General features: G+C 40.8%; 1 protein-coding gene across 2 annotated transcripts in view; it reads left to right on the top strand.

Moving 5' to 3' along the window:
* LOC140488149 (probable E3 ubiquitin-protein ligase HECTD4) overlaps window positions 1-24,738 on the top strand; it is a 291,859-nt gene that overhangs the window by 73,430 nt on the left and 193,691 nt on the right. For both annotated transcript variants that reach the window (XM_072587982.1, XM_072587981.1), the window contains exons 6-10: window positions 7,731-7,869; window positions 8,642-8,812; window positions 11,354-11,546; window positions 14,660-14,821; window positions 23,025-23,138. In XM_072587982.1, coding sequence (XP_072444083.1) covers window positions 7,731-7,869; window positions 8,642-8,812; window positions 11,354-11,546; window positions 14,660-14,821; window positions 23,025-23,138 — 779 coding nt within the window. The remainder of the gene's footprint in view (window positions 1-7,730; window positions 7,870-8,641; window positions 8,813-11,353; window positions 11,547-14,659; window positions 14,822-23,024; window positions 23,139-24,738) is intronic.

Below are 24,738 nucleotides of genomic sequence, written 5' to 3'. Positions count from 1 at the left end.
AGCCTGACATGGGTGGTGGGCAATTTGATAGGGCATGAAGCGCATGCCCCAGATCCTGAAGGGCATGATTTACATGTATTTGGAAAGCCAAGGACTGATTAGGAATAGACAGCATGGCTTTGTGCGTGGGAAAGTCTATCTCACTAACTTGATTAAGTTTTTAAAAGAAGTAATGAAGAGGATTGATGAGGTCAGAGTGGTTGATGTGATCTATATGGACTTCAGTGAGATGTTATTAAGGTTCCTTATGGTAGACTGATTTAGCAATTTTCAGTTGAAATGTGGTGCTGTAAAAGCATAGCAGGTCAGGCAGCAGTTGAGCCACATGGAATATAGGGAAAACCAGTCATTTGGATACATGGAGCTGGATGAACTGCGGATCATCCGGGAGGCAGAGGGAGAAATTAAGAGGATGTACAGGGAGGTGGTCACAGGATTCTGAAGGTGGGGTGGGGGGGAGCGGTGAGCGGCCAGAAATCGTGGTACATATTGGCACCAGTGATCTAGCCAGGAAAGGATTTGAAGATCTGAAAAATGACTACGGAGAGCCAGGTTAGAAGCTGAAGAGCAGGACAAGTCAAGTGTTCTCAGGTTTGCTACAGGTGTCACACGATAGTGAGGTGAGGAGCAGTCAGTAAGTGCAGCTTAACACGTGGCTGCGAGGCTGGTGGAGAAGGGAGGGCTTCAGAGCCTTAAACCATTGGGATGCCTTCTGGGGGCGGTGGGACATGAAGGATGAACTGGAGAGGCACAAATGTCCTCGGTGCGAGATTTGCTCATGTAGTTCAGGAGGGTTTAAACTAATTTAGCAGGGGGTGGGAGTCAGAGCTACACATTTGAGATCGGCAGTAGGTGTAGATGGGGCAGGATATACTGAATCTATCGGGAAAACTTTTCATGTGATGAAACAAAAGAATCTGTTAGTGTGTCTGCTTTATTGCAAGGAGTGTCAGAAATAAGAATGGTGAACTTAGAGCATGGATCAGTACTTGGGACCATGATGTTGTGGCCATGACAGAGACGTGGGTTTCACAGAGGCAGGCCTGGTTGCTAGATGTTCCAGGGTTTAGGACTTTTAAAAAGAAGGGAGGGTGGAAAAAGAGGAGGGGGTGTAGCATTGCTAATCAGAGAGTGCATCACAGCTATTGAAACAAAGGTCATCAAGGAAGGTTTGTCTACTGAGTTAGTATGGGTGGAAGTTAGGAACAGCAAGGGAGCAGTCACCTCCTTTGGGGGGGTTTCTACAGACCCCCGAATATGAGTAGGAAAATCGAAGAACTCATAGGCCGGCAGATTTTGGAAAAATGCAGATGTAGCAGGGTTGTTGTTATGGGTGACTTCAACTTTCCCAATATTGACTGGAACTCCTTAGTGCAGATGGTTTGGTTGGAGCCATTTTTGTCAGGTGTGTTCAGGAGGGTTTCCTTACTTAGTATGCAGACAAATCGACAAGGAGAGAGACCATTTTGGATTTGGTGCTCGGCAATAAACCAGGATAGATGTCAGATCTCGCGGTGGGAGAACGTTTTGAAGACAGTGACCATAACTGCCTCACATTTTCCATGGATAGGGAAAGGAGCAGTTGCCATGGGAAGATATTTAATTGGGGAAAAGGAAATTATGACGCTATCAGACAGGAGTTGGGGAGTACAGATTGGGAGCAATTGTTCCACAAAAAGGGCACAACAGACATGTGGAACCTGTTTAAGGAGCAGTTGTTGTGAGTGATGCAAAAATTTGTTCCCCTGAGATAGACAAGAAGGGGTAAGATTAAGGAGCTTTGGATGACAAAAACAGAGGAGCTTCTCGTCAAAAGGAAGAAGGCAGCTTACATAAGGTGGAGGAAGCAAGGGTCTAGCACAGCTTTAGAGGATTACAGACTTGCTGGAATGGAGCTCAGAAATGGACTGAGGAGAGCCAGGTGGGGACACGAAAAAGACTTAGCAAGAAGGATTAGGGAGAACCCAAAGGCATTTTACTCATATGTGAGGAATAAGACAATGATCAGGGAGAAGGTAGGGCCAATCAGGGATAACGTAGGGAACTTGTGTGTGGAATCTAAGCAGATTGGGGAAGCCCTAAATGAGTTTTTAGCTTCAGTTTTCACTAAGGTGTAGAAGAACCTTAAAGGGCGGCACGGTGGCAGAGTGGTTAGCACTGCTGCCTCACAGCGCCAGAGACCTGGGTTCAATTCCTGCCTGAGGCGACTGATTGTGCGGAGTTTGCACATTCTCCCCGTGTCTGCGTGGGTTTCCTCCGGGGGCTCCGGTTTCCTCCCACAGTCCAAAGATGTGCAGGTCAGGTGAATTGGCCATGCTAAATTGCCCGCAGTGTTAGGTAAGGGGTAGATGTAGGGGTATGGGTGGGTTGCGCTTCGGCGGGGCGGTATGGACGTGTTGGGCCGAAGGACCTGTTTCCACACTGTAAGTCATCTCATCTCATCAAACCTTGTTGTGAATGAGAACTTTGAGGAGCTGGGAAATAGGCTTGAGCAGATTAAAATTGATGAAGTTCATTTGCTGGAAATTTTGGCAAACCTTAAGATGAATAAATCCTCAGGGCCAGACCAGATTTATCCTAGGTTGCTTCGGGAAGCGAGAAAAGAGGTTGCTAAACCACTGGCGAAGATCTTTGCTGCTTCACTTTCCACGAGAGTCGATCTGGAGGATTGGAAGGAGGTGAATGTTGTTCCTCTTTTCAAGAAGAGTAATAGGGAAATACCTGGCAATTACAGACCAGTCATTCTTACGTCTTGTAGTCAGCAAGGTTTTGGAAAGAATTCTGAGGGATAGGACTTATGACTAATTGGAAAAGCATAATGTGATTAAAGGCAGTCCGCATGGCTTTGTGAGGGGCAGGTCATGCCTCACAAATCTTATTGACTTCTTTGAGAAGGTGACAAGACAGGTCGAGCAGTGCATGTGGTATATATGGACTTCGGCAAGCCATTTGATAAGGTTCCTCATGGTAAGCTCATTCATAAAGTCAAGGAGGTATGGGATACAGGGAGATTTGACTATCTGGATTCAGAATTGGTTGGCTGACAGAAGGCAGAGAGTGGTGATGTAAAGTATTCTGCCTGGAGGTCAGTGGTGAGTGGTGTTCTGCAGGTCTTTGTTCTCGGGCCTCTGTTCTTTGTGGTTTTTATAAATGACTTGGGAAGAGGTTGAAGGGTAGGTTCGTAAATTTGCTGATGACACAAAGTTTGGTTGTACTGCTGATAGTATCGAGGGCTATTACTGGCTGCAGCATGACTTAGACAGGATGCAAACCTGGACTGAGAAATGGCAGATGAAGTTCAACCTGGATAAATGCGAAGTGATGCATTTTGGAAGGTTGAACTCGAATGCTGAATATAGGGTTAGAGACAGGATTCTTAGCAGTGTGGAGGAACAGCGGGATCTTGGTGTTCAAGTGCATAAATACCTCAAAGTTGCCACCCAAGTGGATAGGTTTGTTATGTAAGCATATGGTGTTTTGGCTTTCATTAACAGGGGGATCGAGTTTGATTTGCGAGGTTTTGCTGTAGCTCTCCAAAACCCTGGTGAGAGAACACTTGGAATGTTGTGTCAGTTCTGGTCGCCCTGTTATAGGAAAGATACAGAGGCTTTGGAGAGGATGGAAAGAAGGTTTTCCATGATGCTGCCTAGACTGGAAGGCTTGTCTTACGATGAGAAGGTGATTAAGTTTGGACTTTTCTCTCTGGGGAGAAAGAGGAAAGGAAGTGACATGATCGAGGTGTACAAGGTAATGAGAGGCATGGATAGAGTTGATAGCCACATTGTCATAGGTTAAGGTTTTTTTTTAGATTAGATTAGATTGCTTACAGTGTGGAAACAGGCCCTTCAGCCCAACAAGTCCACACCGACCTGCCGTAGTGCAACCCATCCAGACTCATTCTCCTACATTTATCCCTTCACCTAACACTACGGACAATTTAGCAAGGCCAATTCACCTAACCTGCATATCTTTGGACTGTGGGAGGAAACCGGAGCACCCGGAGGAAACCCACGCAGACATTGGGAGAATGTGCAAACTCCACACAGACAGTAGCCTGAGGTGGGAATTGAACCTGGGTCCCTGGCGCAGTGAGCCGCCCTTAGATTAGGAATAATCCTTGATGCAATATCGTGGGATGAAGGGCCTGTTCTGTGCTGTACTTTTCTACGTTCTATCTTGTATAGAACTGGCTCGAAGGTAGAAGACAGTGGGTCGTGATGGCGGATTGCTTTTCAGACTGAAGACCTGTGTCCTGCAGTGTGCAACAAAGATCCGTGCTGGGTCCATTGCTTTTCAACATTTATACAAATGATTTTGATGTGAAAATATAAGGTTTGGTTAGTACTTTTGCAAATGACACCAAAATTTGGAAGTGTAGTGGACAGCAAAGGAGGTTACCTCAGAGTACAACAGGATCTTACTCAGATGGGCCAATGAGCTGAGGAGTGACAGATGGAGTTTAATTTGGGTAAATGTGAGGTGCTGCATTTTGTAAAGGCAAATCAGGGCAGGATCGCTCCTGCCAGCACCCGTGAGATCTCCGTCCGCCCCCACCCCGCCTCCCTAGGGCAGCTGGACTGGACACCAACAGTAAGATTGCTGCTGCCTTGCGGGGGGCGGGGAGGGGGGGGGGGGGGGGGGGCGGCGGGGCGGAAAAGAGTCTCAAAATAACATGCACGCACTGCCACACAACTTTTTACTGCAACATTTTGACAAGTTCCACCTTTGCCCTGGACAGGAGGATGTTGGAGAGATTCCCTGGGGAAGCGGGCTTAAGGGTACACCCCTGTGTAGAAATCCAGGGAAAATGTAGACGGAGAGAGAGGGTGGGAGGTCAGTCATTTGGAGACGGTGCCTGGGCTCCCATCAATGTCCAGGACTGTTCTTGGCAGCATTTCAGTAAGCCAAGTCCATTTTTAATCATTGTAAACAAAAGAGACAATCAGTGTTAGAAACATTACATCAAAGAGGTGTTTCCATCGGGATCTTGAGATCTTCTTCAGATGATCCGAGATTCACATAATTGAGGTTCCTCTGTACGTACGTACATACTTGTCAGTTTTAAATCCATCTAATGATTGTGTTTCCTCCTCTCTTGCCGTGGCCTGGACAGCATCTGCCACCATAGTTAATGACAAATGAAAATTATTATTTAAACAAATCAGCCATGCCTCCTGCCTCTAAATTCCATTTTTGGTCCCTAATTGTAGCCACTTCTCTTAGGATTCACATGGTTATATTTGATTTTGGGGTTTCCTTTGTTAGCTGCCTGTCTTTTTCTGTTATTACTCCCTTCTGAACTTTCTGTATTCAGCTTGGTTCTCAACTGTATTTCTAACTTGACATCTGTCTCAAGCATCCTTTTTCTTTAACTTAATTTATATTTCCTTTGTCGTCCAAAGAGCTCTAGCTTTGTTTGTCTTGTCTTTTCCTTGTGGGGTGATATATTTTGATTGTGCCCAAACTATTTCCTCTAAGAAGTTAGCCCATTGAATTGTTACATTTGTTCTGCTTTTGTCCTTTTCCATACTGTGTTATGGTCACTAACGCCAAAATGGTCACCTACTTACTGTTAGTTCGTCCATCTACCCTGCTTCATCTGAGAAGTCTGAATCTAGAATTGCATCTTTCCTTATTGGACTAGTGTGCTGACTTAAAAAGTTGTCTTTCCCAGCTGTAGTAGTTGTATTGTTTTCACCTCCGAAATTTGCCCACTTATTTGCTTCTCTCTGTCCTCTTTTTGGGGGTCTGTAGTACATATCCTTTGCCTTTTTGTGTCTGAACTCAAGCCGCATCATATCCAGTTTTGAAAAAGGGTTACTGGCTCCAAAACATTAAATCTGCTATGTTGCATTTGGTGATTCATTTAGTATATCATCATTCCTCACAACTGTAATTGATTCTCTAAACAATCGCATGCTGTGCCCTGACTTTGTTTGTTCCTTTGTGTCCTGCCCAAAGCCTTATGTCCAGGAATGTTGAACTGCTGTCATTGACCCTCTTTAAGCTGAGAGTCCATTTAACATTGATACCATGCTGCCATGTTTCCTCTATGCCCTCAGTTTGTCAACTCCTTCTGTTTACTTAATATCTTCAAATACTGCCAGATTTGTGTGCTTGGTTTCCTTCAAAGTCACTTCTTAAAATTCTGCTCGGAATTTGCACTCTGTTTCCCCTACCTCTTTACCTTAAGCTCTCTGTAACTTCCTTGTAAGGAATGTTTCTGTATGAACATTTGCAGAAGTACAAATTTTCAAACTTAAAGTATCCTTGATTTCTCAGTCCTGCTCTGGTGAAGACCACCTATCGTGTGCAGGTTCCACCTTTCACTGGTTCCAATGTCTCAGAAAACTAATGTCCAACTGCCTATACCAGCTTTCCAGACATGTATTTATTTGAATTATTCTTTTTATATGTTCCGTAGCATATTGGACTCGGAGTAATACCGGGAATACTGTTTTAGAGCAGCCTTGAAATGGCAAAAATATGGTTCAAAGTTTAGTAGCACAGGAGCAGAGAGAGATAATAGCGTGAATGTGGAAGTGATGTTTTGTTATTGAGGGGGATCTGCAATTCAGTTCAGGAGAGTATGGCTCTATTGAATACAGTCCTGCAGGCACACATTGTCGTGTTGCACTTCATTCATGTGGTAACCCTCATGTTTTTGGTATTGATGCAAGAGGCATCATTATGGCATGGTCCAATCCATTTCCAGCACGGATTGTTAAAAAGCTGTTGTTATAAACAGTAGTATCTCTTTGTACCATATGGTTTCCTAAGAACACCGAGGCGCTTAAAACTTATTGTTGATATAACTGAGATCAGCTAACTTAGCAGAGGTTACTGAATTAATTTGGCATTCTCTGTCTGGTCTTTATTTTTGAAGAAATTAAGCTTTTGAATTTTTGTCCTGTATGTCTGTGCAAAGATTACAAATGAAGTTGAATGTTTCTGCATGAACATTTGCAGAAGTACAAATTTTCAAACTTAAACTTAATTCCATTAAAGCATCCTTGATTTGTATAGCACTCACACAACTTAATCTCTTTCCCTTTATTCAGTTCTGCTGTTCATGTTACTTTCGTAAAACTGGCAGGCTAATTACTTATGCCACTCCCACTCCATCATCATTTGGGCCTGGCGAGAAACACAATCTGAATTTCCAGGTTGCACCTTCAAAAAATTCCTGAGTCCTGCTGTCAAATCTATAAATTGGTTGGTAGCAGGTATTTTACATCAATAATTCAATCACAATATTTTTAGAAAAGAGTACCCTTATTTAAGCAATCCCTGATACCCATGATACTTACTCCATCTTCTGAGTGTAAATTATTCCATCATGATTTTGCTTCCAGTACTGTTGTTGAGAAGACAGAAGACTTTTCTAGTTACCAACCTCGCATGAGACTTGTAAAATTGTATTTGTGCGTCAGAACATCCTGCTGAATGTTGGTCAATGAGAGACAGATTGATGCAGTTTTCTTGGGATGTATGGGGAAGAAAAGATGATGCTGGCTGTATTAAGCTTTCAAACTTAAATGGCCCAAACTAAAAAATGCAATAAGCAATTTTTGCTGGACTAAATGTTCAAGTTGGCTCTTATCTATTATGCTCATAATTTTGGAGGTTGGGGAATCTGAGTTGAAATAATGGATGATTTATTGTCTGAGCTTATCTGGGAGAATTGTGAATTAAGAATTAACGGGTGCATCTTCCCCTTTTCTTCCCAGTGGTTTTGTCTATTGTCGCAACGATGAACTTGAAGCTGGCTGGATTGCTTTTGGTAGTGGTACTCTCCTTCACCGTCCGGCCTCCTTTGACAGCAAGCCTCATTACCTCTTTCAAGTGATTGATCAATACACCCTGCAGGTAATCTCATTTCCTGTAAACTTTGCTGTTAAACATTGTTAACACACTCTCTTACATCTGGTAATTTACCAAGGTCATCTTGCCTTCAGCTAGAAATGCAGCTGTACGTTACTCAATCCTCTCAAATTTAGGCATCTTGCAATTCTACAGAATATTAAAGCTGCAGTTTGCAACATTAAATTATTTATGCAGTTTTACTGGAATAGGATTTTGTAAAACTGAAGTAATATAGTCATAGAGTCATATTGCACGGAAGCAGACATTTGTTGCTTGAATGAATAGCAAATATCATTAGGTGCTGCTTGCATACTAAAGAATTATCCTTTTTGGATGACTTACCTTTTTTTCCTTTTAGGGTGAATGCACTCAGTCTTTTCCCCAGGTTTAGGGAATCCAAGATTAGAGGGCATCACTTTAAGGTTAGAGGGGAAAGAATAAAAGGGAATCTGAGGTGGCAACTTTTTTACGCATGTAGAATGAGCTGCCAGCGGAAGTGGTTGAGGCAGGTACATTAACAGCATGTAAAAGGCATTTGGTCAAATACATGGATAAGAAAGGATTAGAAAGATATGGGCCAAGTACAGGGAAATGGGGTTGGCATGGAATAGTTTGGGCCAAAGAGCCTGTCTCCATGCTGTAAGACTCTGACTCTATTTAAGCAATTCTTCTCTGCAGCTATTCAAGCCAAAGGTTTTCAAGATTTACATTGTAAGTCCACCAAAATGTTCATCTGGCTGAATCTGATTTATTATTTGGTTTTCTTTCTCTCCAGGTGTCCCAGGTTGTGTCCATGCCACCAAATCACTTCCCAGTAGGCAGTAACATGACCACAGTCCATCTCTGCTCTGATGGAACTTACATCTATTGGATCTGGTCTCCTGCAGGTTTGAATGAAAAAACTCCAAAGGGCCATTCTGTATTCATGGATGTATTTGAACTGATGGTAAGGTTCTCCATAATTTTACTTTAAATCTGATTTCGGTATGTTTGCTTTGTTAAGCCATCATGATCTAGCCTTCCATTTGCTGAATGAATTGTTTTTAAATCTCAAATTTGTTGTATGTTGGGAATGCCAGTTTTGTCTATTGTTTTCACACTTATTTGTATGGAAGACATCACTGTAAATATGATACAGTACTGAAATACTTGAGATTGTAATTTGAATAATTGAGTAGTGCTGCATGTGCTTCAAATGCTGTTCTCAATGTAGTTTAGAAGATTAACTTGACTTATGAATTCTATTTAGATTTTTACATTCTTTTCCAGAAGCATATAGAATAAAATTGTCTATATATGTTATGAGAGGAGCAAAACATGAACTATAATTCTCACCACTGTTCTGTTCTCTAATTCGTTCTGTTGTTTCAAGTCAAGGTTCTATATATTGCTCATCTGTCACTTCAGTTGCAATTGGTGTGTAGTTTAGGAAGTGCTAACCAGGGAGCAAAATGATGAGAAGGGAGAGTAAAATATTTAGATTCCTAATTTAAAAATTTGTATTGAATTCCCATATATAGGTATTCCAGCATTAATCATAATTGGACAAAATTAACATTGTGAAAAGCAACAAATTGCATTGCTAAAGAAAAAAGGTATCTTGTACCAAAATTGTTGTCGCAAACAATTACTTTAAAAGAAAAGTGATTTATTGCAGCTACTCAGAAAACGTTTTTTTCAAACTTTAAATTGTAAATCCACCACAATGTACTTGTTCATCTGGCTGAATCTGGTTGAGAATTTGGTTTGCTTTTTCTCAGTGACTTGCCAACACCACCATTTAAGCTGACTGCTTAATAATTATTTGGGCCATCCATTCCTCCCTTTTTAAACAATCTTACAATGTTAGCAATGCTCTAGAATCATCATTTTGAAAAATGATGATCAGACTTTCCTGCTGCTTTTCCTTTATTTCCACTAGTACCCTGGGAAACACTTCCTCTGGGCCAGGTGATTTTCTATTTTCAAGGATGAGAGTTAATTTTACCTCCTCACTTTTTATCTCATCTAATATTTCACAGTCCTCCTTAACTGCAGCATTGTTCCCCTCTTGTGAAAACAAATAAAAAATATTCATTGCAAAGAGGTTTCTGTCTCCAAACACTTCACATTTTCAGCCTTTTATTGATCCTTCATTTGGTTATCCTATGGCTCTTGATGTATCTTTAAAATATCTGAGTTTTTCATGATATTACTTTTCAATTTTTTTAATGACCTGCCCTTGTTTTCCTAATTTATTTTGCTTTCATCCATTCTCTCTCCCCCCCTCTCCACCCCATATTTCCTTCCTTCTCTGCCTCTCTCTACCTCACCTTTTCTCTGTCCCTGTCTCTCGCTCTCACTGTCGACCCATCTTCTCTCATCCTCTCCACCCACCCAGCTTCTTCTTCAAACCCCACTGCCAGGACCCCCAACCAAATGCCTCTCCCTCCCATACCCCTGTACTCCAACTGCAAAAAACAATTCCAGCACTGCAAATCTGTTCTATCCTAATCAAACAGATAGTTAATGGAGGGGCAGCACTTGATTTTAGTACTTCTGAGTAAGAAAGAAGTAAGTAAGTTTCCTATTCATAATTGCTATCATGTGATCGCAAATGCAAGTGACACATAGGTGGATATCAGGTGCGGACAGGATCAGAAGTGGACTTTAAAGCCAATTCTGTTTGAATAGCCTTCTATTGTCAATAGTTCCACAATGAATGACGTCTTGGATGATGTATTGGAGATCAGTCAGTGCTTAATTAATTGTACCTCAGCCAATAACTGACATCTTCAGAACTGAATTGAGAAAATTGGAGAGATGCAAGACCGAATTAGTATAACTGCATTTGGGTATTAATGTTCATATATTAACTTGTTTATTAAAATTTAATATCTTGACCTCACATGTAGGCTGATTAAATATTAACTTGCAGACTGAGATAGGTATTTAGCAAAAAAAAATTAGGAACTGAGAAATTACATTTAAAAGACTGAAGTAAGCCTTAGCCTAACAACAGTGTCCTTTTTATATTAGCTGTTAAAGCAACTCAAGCCATAAGTGAGGACTGAGTCATGTTTTGACCACCACAAAATAGATCTCATGAGATTGCTCTCCAAAAAAAATGCTTCTAATCTGTTTTTCCAAAGGTAATACATAAAAATTGTTATCTCCCACATTTTTTAATGACAGACCAAGCAAGATTGCAAACTTGATATAAAATCCCGTATTGTGAATATTTGAAATCTGAAACAAATACAAAATGCTGGAAATCCTCAGCACATTAGAATGTACCTGTGTAAAGAAACAGTTAACGTTTTAGGTCAGTGACCCTTCATCAGATCAGACCCATGTCTGGAATGCTAACTGCAGTTCTTGGAAAATGTCAGATACCAGTCTGAACTACTTTGAAGGATTTCAGTACAGAATTATAATGATTGTACTTTAATGTTTGTTTATGCGAAATCTCCCCACGATCATGACCATTTGAGTGTTTCTGTTGTAGATGCACAATGACAGCTGCACAGCATGCCCTCTCCAGGAACGAACTATCATAACTAGAAAAGAAGGGGAATCTGCAAAAAGTATAAATGAAATGCTGCTGAGTCGACTTTCCCGATATCGTGGCTCCCCTTCAGCTACATTGGCCGCTCTTACTGGTTCCACAATTACCAACACATTGAAGGAAGATCATTCTGGTAAGATTCTTTTAAATAAAAGTAGTGATCATCCTGTGGCTTAAAACATTTTGTTTAGATAACTGATCATGTAGTTCCGCTCTCATCCTCCAGGTGAAAATGATCAGAAGAGTATAGTAAATTGGTAGTTTAGTGACTTTGATTTTTTTGGATTGGTGTTTGTATCGAGCCCAGGCTGGCATGAGAAACTTCGCTTGTGATAATTGTGGTCATAGAGATGTACAGCACGGAAACAGACCCTTTGCTCCAACCTGTCCTCGCCAACCAGATATCCCAAACCAGTCTAGTCCTACCTGCCAGCACCTGGCCCATATTCCTCCAAACCCTTTCTATTCATATACCCATCCAAATGCCTTTTAAATGTTGCAATTGTACTAGCCTCCACCACTTCCTCTGGCAGCTCATTACACACAAGTACCACCCTCTGCATGAAAACGTTGCCCCTTAGGTCTCTTTTATATCTTTCCCCTCTCATCCTAAACCTATGCCCTCTAGTTCTGGACTCGCCCACCCCAGGGAAAAGGCCTTTTCTATTTAACCTATCCATACCCCTCATGATTTTGTAAACCTCTATAAGGTCACCCATCAGCCTCGACGCTCCAGGGAAAACAGCCCCAGCCTGTTCAGCCTCTCCCTTTAGCTCAATTCCTACAACCCTGGCAGCATCCTTGTAAATCTTTTCTGAACTCTTTCAATATTCACAACATCTTTGCGATAGGAAGGAGACTAGAATTGCACGCAATATTCCAACAGTGGCCTAACCAATGTCCTGTACAGCCACAATGTGATCTCCCAATCCTGTACTCAATACTCTGACCAATAAAGGAAAGCATACCAAACGCCATCTTCAATATCCTGTTTACCTGCGACTCCACTTTCAAGGAGCTATGAACCTGCATTCTAAGGTCTCTTTGTTCAGCAACACTCTCTAGATCATAACCATTAAGTGTATAAGTCTTGCAAATTTAAGGGAAATCTTGATCTAATTTTGAGTACAAAACAGCTCCTAGTTTGTTACTAAATACTTCAGCTGAATAGCAGAAAATGGCAGTCAGTTTGCAGAATTTGCAATCAAAGTAATTGAAGAGGATGAAGAAATTTTTAATATAATGTTCTACACCTGTATCATATGGTCAATACTGAAACTGTCAGGTGAACAAGTTTGCCAATTGTTCCAATCACTAACACCCCTGACCTTCACCAAAATATTACTTATAATAACAGGAGAGAATGATACATAAAGGAAGAAGTTAGTGTTGAAATCGTTTTCATCTACTGTTCTGACGGAATAAGATTTGTTATTGAATACACAATATTTTTGGGAAAAGCAAAATTTTGAAACTTTGCCAACATAGAAATTAACTTTACTGAACCTACAGCTACAGCTATTAAATGGGCGGCATGGTGGCACAGATAGGCGGCATGGTGGCACAGTGGTTAGCACTGCTGCCTCACAGCGCCAGAGACCCGGGTTCAATTCCTGCCTCAGGCAACTGTCTGTGTGGAGTTTGCACATTCTCCCCGTGTCTGCGTGGGTTTCCTCTGGGTGTTCCGGTTTCCTCCTACAGTCCAAAAATGTGCAGGTTAGGTGAATTGGCCTTGCTAAATTGCCTGTAGTGTTAGGTGAAGGGGTAAATGTAGGGGAATGGGTCTGGGTGGGTTGCTCTTCGGAGGGTCGGTGTGGACTTGTTGGGCCGAAGGGTCTGTTTCCACACTGTAAGTAATTTAAATCTAAATTCAGTGAAATGAAAAAAAATGTAGTTAGTAAAATGTATAAGTGCTTTCCTTATTGATCATTGTTGCTTTGCTAAAAACATTTTTCTTTTCAAAAACATTATTTTATTTTGGCAAGAGAAGGGGAAAATGACAGATTTAAGGCAGAATCATGCTGTCTTCCAGTTGAAATCGTAACGAATTCAAAGAATAATGATTGTGGTTTTTGGAGGTCAGGCATCTCAGCTTCAAGATACCTCTGTCTGTGTTCCTCATTAGTCAGAAGCTGAATTGATTTATCCTTGTGTAAGACAATTTCTATTGACCATTTACTTGCTAATTTGTATAGTTACCCACCTCAAAACCTACTTAGACTTCCTGGACAAAGTTTGATCCATCACTATGAAAACTGATATTGCTCACGTATGAGTTTTGAAATAAAACTAAAACATATGGAAGGAATTTACCTAGCTGTTAGTCTGGTTTTAACAGTTTGTTTTAAAAATGTTGCACTTTTGAAATATGTTTTTCTTTCTTATCAAATTCCTTTGGCATTTTCCTTTTTATTAGCCCTTTACTGGACAGTGCATCTCCAAATAGACAATCGTGAGGGTTGTGAAATCTGCTTCCATGTCAATGCAGTTTAAAGGTAGTCATTGCAATGAAGTCTTTTGATTTAAATTTCTTTTGAAACTGTCTTGACATCTTCCTTAGTGGAAGGAAGTTTGTTCCATGGAGCTTTTGAACTTGAACCCTTGTGTTTGGTGTTGCTTTTCCTTAAAAAAAACACCCGCATACGAGCACAGTGTGTACTGTAGAACAAACTGAGTCTGGTGGAGTTTTTTCTTGAACCTGTAAGATATAGATATCCAAAGTGTTCTGCTTTGTTACTGGGATGATTTTTTTTTTATATATGTGGGTATGACAAATGCAGACATTTTCTAACCTTGATTCAGATTCAATGCATTTTATGGATCTTAAGTTAATGTGTTAAAATCTGTTTTAAATTTGAGAATATTGCAAGCTACCAATGTTGGGTTGGTCTAATTATTATGTTATAACTTTCATGTAGATTTATCTTTAAAACTGAAAATAAATCCTATCTTGAGATATTTCATTATCCAAAAGTTAATGATGTGAGGAGATGGTTAGGGAAAAGGGCATTGTCGACCAATTATCTTTTAGTGAAACTGAAGAAGGATCACTGGCCGAAACATTAATTCTGCTTTCTGTCCACAGATGCTGAGTTTCTCCAGCAATTTTTGTTTTTGTTCCAGATTTCCAGCATTCATAGTTCTTTTGTTTTATTGACTCAAAAGGTTAATCAGCCACCTTTACCCCTTCAGAGATAGGTATTGAATATTACCAATATGTGACTTCATTTCCTCTACCAAATGTAGCAGCAAATACAAGTTGCGGCTTGCCTTTGAAAACATTAAGGAAGACACCAATGTATACGTGTGGAACGTACCTGGTTATGCTTACTGCACCACCAGGAGGATCTGGGAGTTCTGCAACACGCTCTCTGTTTGGTGGCACAAGTGGATTGTCCTCTTTAAAAGGTAAGTCAAATGCAATTTTCAAGATTCTTTTCAACTTAAGTATGGAAACCATTGCCTTAATGTGTTAGCTAGCTTTTTTGAAGTGTGCAATTCAGTATTGCCTGGTATCAATACTTGAAGATCTTTGGCAGCAGTATACTTCATTGGTAGGCCAAATATGCTATTTGTGATGTTTCAAATTCCTCCCATCATTACAGTAACCATTAGTTCAGCTGCGCAGAATTATTTGCCTGAAGTGCTATTTTGAGTTTGAAGGATTGCGAATACCTGGATATTTTCAAGAGATCAATGAGTGGGTATTGAACCTTTTTTTTTAAATAAGGCATTTCTTGAAAGTCATCTGCCTTATAAGTGTTTGTTTACTGCAGACCCCCCCAACCTCCCCCATCTGGCTATACAACTGTTAGGTTGTAGTTTTTTTTTTAGCGATTAGTTAGATTCAGTTGATGGCCTGTCTGGAGAAGAAATTAAGTTCCCAGCCAGCTCTCATGTTTCTGTAAAACCTAGTGTGGTTTGGTGTGGGATCTGAATCTCTGTCCAGTCTGAACCCTCCATTCCTCTGAAGAGGATTCTCCAGAATAATCCTCAGTCTTATGTTTCCCGAGGTGAGCTGCTTTGGCAAACTCTTTCAGGCATCCACCTATGTTTCACGATGCCACTCAACACATGCCAGAATGCTACAGTGATAGCCATCTGAGCAGTCTACTCCTTGTACTTTAATCCCCATCGAATAATAATACATTTTGGCCAAAAGTGATTTTCCTTTCTGGTAAATCCTCCTGGTAGAGGAACTGAGCTTCGGAGCGACAAGATCATGCTTCAGCTGTACAAGACACCTGGTGGATTGCGTACAGTTCTGGACACCGCATTATGGGAGGGATGTGGAAGCTTTGGAAAGAGTTCGGAGGAGATCTACTAGGATGTTGCCTGCTAAGGAAGGAAGGTCTTACGAGGGAAGGCTGAGGGAACTGAGGCTGTTTTCATTAGAAGAAGGTTGAGAGGTGGCTTAATCGAGACTTGCAAGATAATCAGAGGGTTAGATAGGATGGACAGTGAGAGCCTTTTTTCCTCGAATGGTGAAGACCAACACGAGGGGACATGGCTTTAAGTTGAAGGGTGATAGATTTAGGACAGATTAGATTAGATTTCTTACAGTGTGGAAACAGGCCCTTCGGCCCAAGTCCACACTGACCCTCCGAAGAGCAACCCACCCAGACCCCTACATTGACCCCTTCACCTAACACGACAGGCAATTTAGCATGGCCAATGCACTTAACCTGCACATCTTTGGAGTGTGGGAGGAAACTGGAGCACCTGGAGGAAACCCATGCAGAATGTGCAAACTCCACACAGGCAGTTGCCCGAGGCGGGAATTGAACCCGGGTCTAGGGGTAGTTTGTTTACTCAGAGTAGTAGGGGCGTGGAATGGCCTGCCTGCACCAGTAGTCGGCTCGCCGATGTTAAGGGCATTTAAATGGGCTTTGGACATATGGAAAATAATGAAATGGTGTAGGTTAGATGGATATTAGATTAGTTTCACAGGTCGGTACAACATGGAGGGCTGAAGGGCCTGTACTGCGCTGTAATGTTCTCTGTTTCTATATTCAAAGTAATTCTCTCCACAGTACTGTGGGTGCTGGGTTATTTAGAAGGTTAAGCATTCATACTTTTGTATTATAAATTAAATGTTTCAACCTATTTTTACATTGTCATTGAATGCATATTCTGCTTATAATAAAACATTTCTTTATTAAATATTCTGGTTGATGGATTTTTTGTTTTAACTCTAATACAGAAAAGGTATATGACTGGCCATTTTAGGAACCTGTAGAATAATAAATTTCATGTTAGTGGAATAGTGAAGTAGAAAAAGACAGTGCACTCCTTCCATCTCAATTGTAATAAGTCAAAGTTAAGCAGAACAGAATGTACACTTGTGCATCTGGGATGTGTGGAGTGAGAGTCAACAAATTTCACGCATATGCTTTTGTGGTAGCTCTTACAGTGAGGTGTAGAGGAATTTAACTGCTTTAGTACGGACCATACTGATTAAATGCAAAGCCAGTTAATGGTTAAGTGTCAGTAAAAATAGAAAATGCTGGAAATAACATGTTGGCAGCATCTCTGAAGATAATATTTTAGGTCAGTTATCTTTTGCCGCGAGTGAAGAAGTTACAATTTGCTCGTCATTTTAATTCTCCCACCCATTCCGGTCTAATCTTTAGCCTCGGCATCCAACCCATTTCTGCTGAAGTTCCCTGGTAACTTGAGAAACTGCACCACCTCTTATGTTCTGAACATTGAGTGATTTGAAGTCGTAACTGCATTTTTTTTCAAACAGACAGCTGTGATTCGTTCTCCTGTCACTTCCTCTTGAATCTCCTTTAGTTACTTATTCTATTGCCAACCTCTTTGTATTTCACCATTGTCCCTTTTGTCATTTTTGTCATTTCATCTTTCACACCACTTATCCTATCAAAGAACTTTTTTGATCTTTGTTGCTCTGTCCTTTTTGTGACTCTGCACTTAAGACCCTTTTAATTTCTGTTTTTTGAGTTCTATAATTGACTTAGTTTTAATTCGGTCTTTCCCTTTGCTGATACTGTCTGACGACCTCTGCATTACCAGCATTTTCTGTTTTTATTGTAGATTTCTGTAATTTGTTTTTGTCTCAGAGTTGATTGTTCCCTTGCACATTTTTAATAAATAATTTGTTAGAATTGGAAGTACTTCTGGTATAATGCTCTTGTATTAAGTATTTTATAAAATTGAGTTCAATTTGCATTGTTGGATACTAACTGTCATTATTTAATAAGTTATAGTGAATAGATTCTACAGTTTCTTAATGCAAGGAAACCTTTAAACACATTAACACAGAATTGTCTGAAGATTTAAAACATCAATTGCAGACCACACCAAGGTCTAAAAAAACAGTTAGCAGCACATTCATTAAGAATGGATTGCTGGAGGTTATTGGCTGGGAGGTAACTGGCAACTCTGAGTCTGGCATGGTAATAAGCAAAAATGAGACACTTTATAGAAATTGAAGATTTGAAAAAAGGTAATTGAATTGAATCTGGGTTGCTCGTTTGTAAAGTCTCAGCTGACTATCACACCATAGGGCTGAGCTATCTGTACCACTTGCTTGCCTGGAGGAAGAAATGTGTTTGGAGGCGGCCTTGCAGTTATCAGTAAGAGAATAATGAGTTGAATAAATTTGAATTTAGAGAAGTCGAGGAAGTGCTATAGGAGCCTCAGCTCTTACGTAACAGGTTTGAGATTCTTAGTCCCTGTATAGTCGAGAGCACAGGCTGAAGGGAGGTGAGCGAACTGCCAATTGCACCATGGTAAAGGGGACTATTTAAGTGGGTGAAGAAATGTACTTGTAATTCGGGGTTGTATAGTCAGGGGAATGTATGATGTATTCTGATCAAGAGTCCAGAAAGCCTGTGCCAGTTTCGGGATAGCTCATCTAGGCTGCGAAGGGACTTGGAGTGGGAGAGAAAAGATCCAGTTGTTGATTTCCACATAGGTACCAACAATATTGGTCAAATGAAGAAAAAGGTTCTACTGAAGGAATATGAGTAGTTAAGGTCTAAATTAAAAGGCAGAGCCAAAAAGATGGTAACTTCTGGATTACTACCTAAACCACAAGCTAATTACTAGAGTCAAGATTAAAGAGATCTATGCGTGGCTGAACGATCGATGTGGGAAATACAGGTTCAAATTCATGGACACTGGCACCAGTAGTGGCAAAAAACATTCTGATGGGACAGAAATCAAAGGAATAGGTAGGGATGGGATCGACTGACTCCCTTTTTATTTTCTGATAACAATGTGTGAATGTCATATTGTACCAAGGAACCATAAAGTGTGCAGAAATTTGACTACAGAACAAATTTAAAGGCTTTGTATCATGAATGCACAAAGCATTCAGAATAAGGTAGACAAACTGGTGCAAATTGAAGTAAGTGAATATGATCTCGTAGCTGTTATGGAAACTTAGTTACAGGGAGATCAAAGATGGGAAACTTTCGGGATATGGGATCTTTCAGCGAGGCAGATGGGATGGAAGAGATAATGGGGTAAAGCTGTTATTAAGAAATGCAATGATAATTGAGAGACGATCTAGGCTTGGGTGATGTAGAAACCATTCAGGCGGAGGTAAAGAGAAAAATTAGGTCAAGAAGACATTGCTAGGTGTAAAAGCACATCAGGTCAGGCAGCATCCAAGGAGCAGGAGAATCGACGTTTCGGGCATCAGCCCTTCTTCAGGAATGAGGAAAGTGTGTCCAGCAGGCTAAGATAAAAGGTAGGGAGGAGGGACTTGGGGGAGGGGTGTTCGGAATGCGATAGGTGGAGGGAGGTCAAGGTGAGGGTGATAGGCTAGGGTGGGGGCCGAGAGGTCAGGAAGAAGATTGCAGGTTAGGAAGGCGGTGCTGAGTTCAAGGGATTTGACTGGGACAAGGTGGGGGGAGGGGAAATGAGGAAACTGGAGAAATCTGAGTTCATCCCTTGTGGTTGGAGGGTTCCTAGGCGGAAGATGAGGCGCTCTTCCTCCAACCATCGTCTGGCGATGGAGGAGTCCAAGGACCTGCATGTCCTTGGTGGAGTGGGAAGGGGAGTTGAAGTGTTGGGCTACGGAGTGGTTGGGTTGGTTGCTCTGGGTGTCCCAGAGGTGTTCTCTGAAACGTAGTGTGCAGACTCCCAAACAGTAGTCAATCTGAAGGCAAGGCTATAAATTACAAATAATAAGAGCGTTTATAAAGAATAGAGCAATAACCATGGGTGACTTTGATCTTGTTGTTTTGGTTAATCAAATTGGCAAGTGTAGCTATGACAACGAAGTCATAGTACTTGGGGATATTTTCCGAGAGCAATATGTCATTGAGTCAATCAGGGAACACGCTATTTTGGATCTGTTAAAGGCATATTTAATGAATAAGTTGGGTAAAGGATTCGCCCGGAAATATTGATCATAAAATGATAGAATTTAATATGCAGTTTGAGTGCGAAAAGCTTGGTTTGGGAACAAAAGTGTTTAACTTAAATAAGGGTAATTACAATGAAATGAGGATAGGGTTAGCAAAAGACAACTAGGCGGAATGAGCAGGAATAACAGTTGGCAAGCAATGGCAGACATTTAAGGAGATAATTAATTCATGGTACTCAGCAAAAATATATGTTCCAGTAAGAAGGAAAATTTCTAAGAGATAGATAAACCAGCCATGGCTAACCAAGGAAGCTGAGAGTATTACGTTGAAAGAAAAAGCATATACGCAAGCAGAAGTCAGTGAAGACTGGAATGAATTCAGTTCTGAGGAAGGGTCACTGAACCCAAAGCATTAACTCAGATTTCTCTGTACAGATGCTGCCAGCCTTGCTGAACTTTTCCAGCAATTTCTGATTCTGATGTCCAGCATCCGCAGTTCTTTTGGTGACAGTTAGGGCTTTACCAGGATGTTGCTGGAAATGGAGGGTTTAAGCTATAAGAAGAGGTTGGATGGGCTAAGACTTTTTTTTTTACTGGAGCATAGGAGGATGAGGGGTGACCTTCTAGAAGTTTGTAAAGTGATGAGAGGTATAGGTAAGGTGTCTTTCCTCAAGGATGGGGGACTTCAAGACCATGGAGCATATTTTTAAGGTGAGAGGAGAGAGATCTTAAAAAGACGGGGTCAGTTGTTTTATGTTTTTACAGAGCGTGGTTAGTGTGTGGAACGAACTTCCAGAGGAAGTAGTGGATGTGAGTACAGTTACCATGTTTAAGCAAAATATTTGGATAAGAGATGTTTGGAGGGATATGGGCCAAGTGCAGGCAGGTGGGTCTAGTTTAGTTTGGGGTTATGGTCAACATGGTCTGGTTGAACCAAAACATCTGTTTCTGTGCTCTGACATTCTGAATCTATAAGAGCTTCTTCAAATAGGAACGTGACGTCAAAGTGAACAAAGATGACTGAGGAACTGAATCTGGGAAGCTGTTTATGGGGAACAATGAAATGGCAGAGTTAAACAGAAATTTTACATCAATCTTTCTCAGGTTGGTGATCTGTGACCAGTAGAGTTCCATACGGATTAATGCTGCGACACGACTGTTTGCAATATATAATAATGACTTGGAGGAAGAAAGTAAATGTACTGTAGCCAAATTTGCCGAAAACACAAATAAGTGGAAAAGGCAGTTTTTAAAAACTCACTCATGGGATCAAGGCATCACTAGCTTACCCCAAGACAGTTAAGAGTCAACCACATTGTTGTGTGACAGGAGTCACATGTAGGCCAGACCAGGTGAGATAGCAGTTTCTTTCCTTAAAGGACGTTGATGAACCAAATGGGTTTTTCTGACAGTTGACAGGGCTTTTGCCCGAAACGTTGATTTTCCTACTCCTTGGATGCTGTCTGACCTGCTGGGCTTTTCTAGACTCTGATTTCCAGCATCTGCAGTCCTCTATTTTTGCCTAATGGCTTCATGGTCATCATTAGACTTTTAGTTCCACCATCTGCCATTGTGGGATTCGAACCTTGGTCCCTTGAATGTTACCTGGGTCTCTGGTTTAACAGTCCAGTGATAATACCACTAGGCCGCCACCTGCCCTAAAGAGAGATACAGTTTACAGCGAGATATTGATAGGTTAAGTAAGTAGCAAAACGTTGGCAATTGGGATGTAATTTGGGAAAATGTGACGTTCATTTTGGAAGGAGAAGAAAAACATTATTATTTAGATAGAGGAAAATCTACAGAAAGCTGCAACACTTGAGGGAATTGGGGGTACCTGTGCACAAAACACAGAAAGCTAGCACATATATAATCAGGGAGGCTAATGGAACGTTGGCCTTTATTTCAAGGGAGTTGGAGTATAAGAGTAGGGATGTCGTACTCCAGTTGTACCACGCTTGGAGAACTTTGAGCACTTTAGGTCCCCTTATTTAAGGAAAGATATCAGTTCATTGAAGGCACATCAGCGAAGAATCATTAGGATGATCCCTGGCATGGAGTGATTGTCTTACAAGCAAAGGCTAAACAGTTTAGGGCTCTATTTGCTGAAGTTTAGAAGAATGAGAGGTGATCTCATTGTAACGTACAGGATTCTTAGGGAACTTGATGGAATGTTCCCCTCATGGAACAGTTTAGGACCAGAGATGCTGCCTCACAATAAAGGCCACCAGTTTAAGACACAGATGAGGAGGAAATTCCTCTTGGAGTTGAGTGTCTTTGGAACTCCTTACCATAGAAAGCTGTGGGGCAGATTCCCTGTGTATATTTAAGGCTGAAGACAAATTCTTGATCTATCTATCGGGAAATCAAGGGTTATGGGAAAAATGCAGGAGATGGATGTGAGGAATGTCTGATCAGCCGTAATCCTACTGAATGGTGGACCAGGCTCAAGCGGCTGAACAGCCTACTCCTATTCCTATTTATGATAGTCTTATGGTTTGCATGATTATGAATCATGTGGCTCAAAGGAGGGAGTTATGTCTTTCACAATACAATAGTGCGTGAACTTTGACCACTGGTAAGCTAGCAGTCCTTCCACTTGCATTTTATTTTACCTTAATAACAAAAGTGGAGTGGTTCTGATGAAGTCACCAAATTCAAAACATTAACTCTGTTTTCTCCCCACAGCTGCTGCCTGACCTAGTTTCTCCAGCAATTTTTGTTTGTTTCAGATTTCCAGCATCTGCAATTCTTTGTTTTATGTTATGGCATTGTGTTATCATCTAGATTTTATTTGCTGCCATTCAGTTGCAAGGTGTAGTTAAAATTCTGGTGGTGTTTGTTGCAATCTTGTCAATAGCTTTTTAGTTAAAATGTAATACGAAGAGTTATAATTGTATAATAGAGATGTTCTCAACTGATTTGAGTGGCGCATCATGTTGCATACCTGGCAGTTTTGCATTTGACCCATTTGAAGTGTGGCAAACATTCAGTTTTCATCTTTGGTTTAATTCTTGCAAAAATGCTTGATGTTAGACTGGAACATTGCATTGTGTAAGATTGGGGTATATACTGGCATACTATTAGTTTGTTCTTACCACTGTCACTGTTAAGCGACAATTTGAGGTGCTGAATTAATATCGCACAACTACCACACAGGATAATATCACATTAAAATTATCAATTCAAAGGAGAGGTTCTAAAGCAATGAGTAATAAGATATTAGTAACTTTGTCTCCTCATTATAACTTGATATATCTTTCTGTTCAGTCCTGTCCTCTAGCCTGGTTTTCAACATTTCAGATGGCCAATTTAACAGCCGAGCAGACCTGATTGATGCAGCTGGCAGTTCTCTTGGGCGGGGAGCTCTGGTTCCAGGACTGGGTAAGGAGAATCTATTGCAGGTTGATTGATTCAAATAATATTGCAAATCTTTTAATGTTAAAAGTAGGTTGTAAACCATGAGCTCTTAGAATAAGCTACTTTATAGTAATAGGCAATGCTAAGTGACAGGAGATGTCATAGTTTGCTTTTAAAATTGAAGACTAGGTTCTGCGAGCCCAGCATTTATCTGTCTGGTTCTGCCATTTAGATTTGACAGTTTTCTGTTCTACACTAAACAAAAACTGCAATTTAGCTTATGGCTACATTATTCCAAGCTAAAAAGAACATTATAAAATCAGTTATAAATGCAAATGTGTTTTTGCAATGAATAATAGGTTCCTTTTTGTTTTGTTCATGGGATGTGGGTGTTTTATTGCCCATCACTAATTGTGCTTGAAGGTGGTAATAGGGTATTGTCATGCTCAATGCGCAATGTCATTTTGGCAATTACTTTTCCACTGTCTATTTTCTATAGCTACAATAATAACTGCACATAGGATAGTACTTCACCTTTTCTGCATTCCTAAGGAAATTTGGAATGTTGGATCAATTAATTTCCAGCGTGGATTGACAGGCTTGTCAGAGAGTTGTTATTTGAATTGAGTTTGAGATGAATTTGTCTCAGGTGAACAAACTTGCCAATGATTCAAATTGACTGGTAGTCACAGCTGGTCTTTGTTGAGCTCCAACATTCAAGTATATTGTTTAATATTTGTTGAGTAAAACCGTTCTCTGACTTATTCTTTCAATTAATTGAACTGCAAGCAGAAAAAGAAATCTATGCTGGAAGAAGAAATCTTATTGGGCTTTAGACAAGGAGATGATTAATGTGGCTCTCTATGCTTGTTCTACCTCTGAAAAAGCTGTCTAGTTAGTCCAGTTACTTTTCTTTTTGCCTATTCCCTTATAAAGTTTGCCTGTGTACTTTGTATTGCATTTTGAAAGTTACCATTGATTTTGCTTGCACCATCCTTTCAGACAGCGTATTTCAAATAATATGATTTGATTTATTGATGTCACATATACTTCAGTACAGTGAAATGTTTAGAGTTGCGAGCATACTGGCAGACCATAGCAAACAAGGACATACAGATCATGGGTTGCTTAGATTGAGGCATACAAGGTTGCAACTTCACAAGTGGTGTGCAGAAGCAAGGTCAACATTAGATTTGAAATTAGAGAGATCCATTCAGCTGTCTAATAACAGCAGGAAAGAAGCTGTTCTTGAACCTATTGCTTTTGTATCTTCTGCCTGATGGAAGAGATTGAAACAAAGTATTATTGGGGCTGGAGGGATCTTTGAAGCTGGCAGCCTTTCTGTGGCGCCAAGAAGTGTAGATGGAGTCCATGGATGGATGGGAAGTTGGCTTTTGTGAGGGTCTGGCTGTGCACACAACGTTCTGTAGTTTCCTATGGTCCTGAGCAGAGCGGTTGCCCTATCAAACCGTTACACACCCAGATAGAATGCTTGCTACAGTGCATCTGTGAAAGTTGGTGAAGATTCGTATGGGCTTGTCGAATTTTCTAAGCCTCCTGAGGAAGAAGCAGCATTCGTGTGCCTTCTTGACCATCTGATCTACATGGGAAGATTGTTGGTTAT

Source organism: Chiloscyllium punctatum, chromosome 17 (assembly GCF_047496795.1).
Source record: "Chiloscyllium punctatum isolate Juve2018m chromosome 17, sChiPun1.3, whole genome shotgun sequence".
Taxonomy (NCBI): Eukaryota; Metazoa; Chordata; class Chondrichthyes; order Orectolobiformes; family Hemiscylliidae; genus Chiloscyllium; species Chiloscyllium punctatum.
Note: the sequence above shows the minus strand (reverse complement) of the source record. Positions and strands in the feature narration are given on the sequence as shown.